Below are 3,100 nucleotides of genomic sequence, written 5' to 3'. Positions count from 1 at the left end.
CCACCAGCCACATTAGTTCTGCATAATTAATGGAAACAATTTATTAAGACTATTTTTGAATTTAAGAGAACCTACTATAACCACAAAGGAGGGAACAGAGCATGGTTGATGAGTAAATTCATCACAATGAAGAATGGATGCCAGACCCTCAGCTGTGCGTCCACGAAGAAAGGCTTGAAACACAATCAGGTTTAACATATATAAAAATACCCAAAACCAAATTGAAAACTGAGAACTGCATGCGTTGCCTTGGCCATTTATTCTTCCATAGCAGCTGACCAAATCCCTTAGGCTTATGTAAGTATTTTTTGTTTGGTTTATGATGATTAACACGCTTCATTGTCGACTTATAATTCTTCCTCAAAGATTTTTGGAATTCTTCATGAATTTGTGCTTATGCCAAAGTTTCTCCACAAAAATAAAAACCGATCATAGGGAAATAAGGGCCAAAACAACATCGTTTGGTCCCTAAACCCAATCTACTAAACTTCATTATTAGTTTTATTAATTGGACCATATGCATTATGCAGGAAAATCTTTCTTTATTTTAATGAGTATAACTGAAATGACAAAAAAATAGTCAAATTGTAAGTGTAGAAAGGTATGGTAGAGATAAAAGCAACGGAGGAACGGGGAAAAGAAAGCTCCCCACATTCATTACGACTCATGAGTCAAGTCAAACTGTTCAATCATGAATTTTTAATAAAAACAATCTCAAAATCGCTGTAAATTCCCACTATCAACAAGACTGAAACTTCCTTTCCCCGACCCCACCGCTTTACCTAAATCACCCAACCCCACATTGGCACACGTAAGCACCATCCTCTTCGCCGCCCTGCTCCCATCACTCACCGCCGCGTTCTTCAAACTTCGCCACCAGCGAAGCCCTTCGCCGTCGATCTCACACACCACCAATTCCTCGGGCTCTCCAGGATTATATATATACAAAAATTCACCCATCAAACTTATTCTTATTGAAAATAAATTTGTCTGTTCCCCTTTCAGCGTCACCACCAACTCCTTTGGCATCACCCCCATTTCTTTACAAAACTCAAAAGACTCGCCCTTTAGTTCCCAGATTTTGACATCTTTAACATACTCGGAATTTCCAAGTAACCCCACCATGATCAAGCTATCCCCGTAATATCCAATCGCCGAAAAGTAAATGTTCTGGTCATGACGCAGATCGAACGGTTCAGACCAAATCCTGGAACTCGGATCAAAAGAGTACGTAACACCAGAAACTTGGTCCATGGCGTACAATTTTTTAGCATTGGCTGCGACAGAAAGCCACGTGGAAGCTGCAGAGTCTTTGAGGATTGCTGGCATGGACTCACACGTGGTCCACCTGCGTGTGTCGAGGTTGTAGATTTCAACCGAGAGTGGATCATCCTCGAAGTCGCACGCGCCGCCAGCGACGACGACATGGCAGCCAACGACGACGACGATGGGGTCGGTGCGCCAGACGAGGGGTGGGTCCACGTGATGCCACAATAGGTGGAGGGGGTCGAAGGAGAAGGAGAATTTAGAGAGAGAGAGCATGTAGAGGAGCGTGGAGTTGGAAGAACGGAGAGCGGAGACGTATTCGATGGGTGGGTTTTGGTTGATCCGAAGCCAAAGGTTGGAGCGTGGGTCGTAAGCAAGGGCGGTGGTGGCGTAAGGGGGACGTGAGCTCTGAGCATGGACAAGGAGCCAAGGTTTGGGCTTGTTGAAATGGCGAAGGGATGAGAAAACGGCGTGGTTCCATGATTTAGACACGTGAGTGGCTGGGAGGAGATGGATGAGAGGAACATGACACAAAATGGATTCTAAGACATCGCCTCGAATATCAGCAGCTTCTTCTGTTTTCCTCAGCTTTTGTTCGTCGGTCATCGTGATTGGTGAAAGCGTTGGAATAGTCGTATTTGTTTAGAGGCGTAGGCAGCAGGTTGGGCAATTTATAAAGGCATGGGAATGGGATCCTGTTGGGTGTTGGAAGAGAATAATGGCGTTCTTTAAGGGTCAGCGCTTCATTTCTTTTTTTCTTTAATTTATAAACCATATTGTATGTTCTTTTTTTCTGCCATTTATCTTCCATAAATTCGCTACTCATTCACGAAGGTTTCATTCGATTTATGCTTTTTTTTATTGTTTATTGTTTTTTTATTTTCTATTTAAATTTTGTGTTTTGCCTTTTCTTTTCTTTTTTTTTTGTAAAAAAACCAAAATATCAATAAAAGAAATTTTAATTATATTTAAGTTTGCGATAAATTACATCACTGTATACCTGAGTAAGTGGGACGACATGAAAACATCATTTCTCTAAGGGTGAAATTTTAAATAATTTTAAAATGAAGGCATTTAGATTGCATCAATTTAAAATAATAACATTTATAATTGCATCTTATGGATAAGTGTTTTTTTTTAAAAAAAATAAAAAGTTGACTACTGAAATTTTATAATATAAAATAAATAAGGACAACTATGTTAGGGATAGAAGAAAAACAATGAAAAAAATATAAAAAAGTTTTTATAATTAGAATTAAAGAAAATAAAAAATTATGACCCCTAAATAAATTTTGTGATGCATCCTTGCATATAGGGATTTATTATCCTTTAATGTGATGGTGGTCAACCTATCATTAGCTCCATTGAATGTAATTATGTCAACTCAATTTTATAACATTGAAAAGGCTAGACTAAATTTTTTTAATCTTATTTTTTGAGAAAATTTGGGTTATTGTTAGATAAGTGATTTTCATTTTTCTGTTTTATAATAATTTTGTATGGGTTTTGGGGTGCAATGGTATGCACGTTGCTGATATTAAGAGAAGAGTGGAATTAGAAATGAATTAATGGCCTGCCTTGTTAGACCGGGGTGTCAAAACTCAATGTTCCATATTTGGTGTGTGAAATTAAATAGGACAAGGCACAGGCCCAACTAAGACGCGAGTGTAGGAAACGCAGAGTGGGTCATCCCAGTCTCTGAGGAAACAGAATTTGATGGGTTTTTTACCCTTCCAGCCAGCCGCTTTGGACTAGGGTCGAGCATTGACGATTTCAGCGAATATATATGCAGATTGGCCTAAGACTAAGAATAAGATAAGTCTCAACAACCGGA

At 39.1% G+C, this 3,100-nt stretch overlaps 1 protein-coding gene across 1 annotated transcript; it reads right to left on the bottom strand.

The window, feature by feature from the left end:
* LOC18609505 (F-box/kelch-repeat protein At1g23390) lies at positions 608-2,031 on the bottom strand. Its single transcript, XM_018114541.1, has one exon. It carries the CDS (start codon positions 1,870-1,872, stop codon positions 715-717), a length of 1,158 nt encoding a protein of 385 aa, XP_017970030.1. The 5' UTR covers positions 1,873-2,031; the 3' UTR covers positions 608-714.

This window comes from Theobroma cacao, chromosome 2 (genome assembly GCF_000208745.1).
Source record: "Theobroma cacao cultivar B97-61/B2 chromosome 2, Criollo_cocoa_genome_V2, whole genome shotgun sequence".
NCBI lineage: Eukaryota > Viridiplantae > Streptophyta > Magnoliopsida > Malvales > Malvaceae > Theobroma > Theobroma cacao.
The sequence above is the reverse complement of the archived record's forward strand: the minus strand, read 5'-3'. Positions and strand labels throughout refer to the sequence as shown.

Coding starts and splice junctions, on each gene's coding strand:
- LOC18609505 (XM_018114541.1), bottom strand. CDS start 1,872: ATGACCGACGAACAAAAGCTGAGGAAAACAGAAGAAGCTGCTGATATT.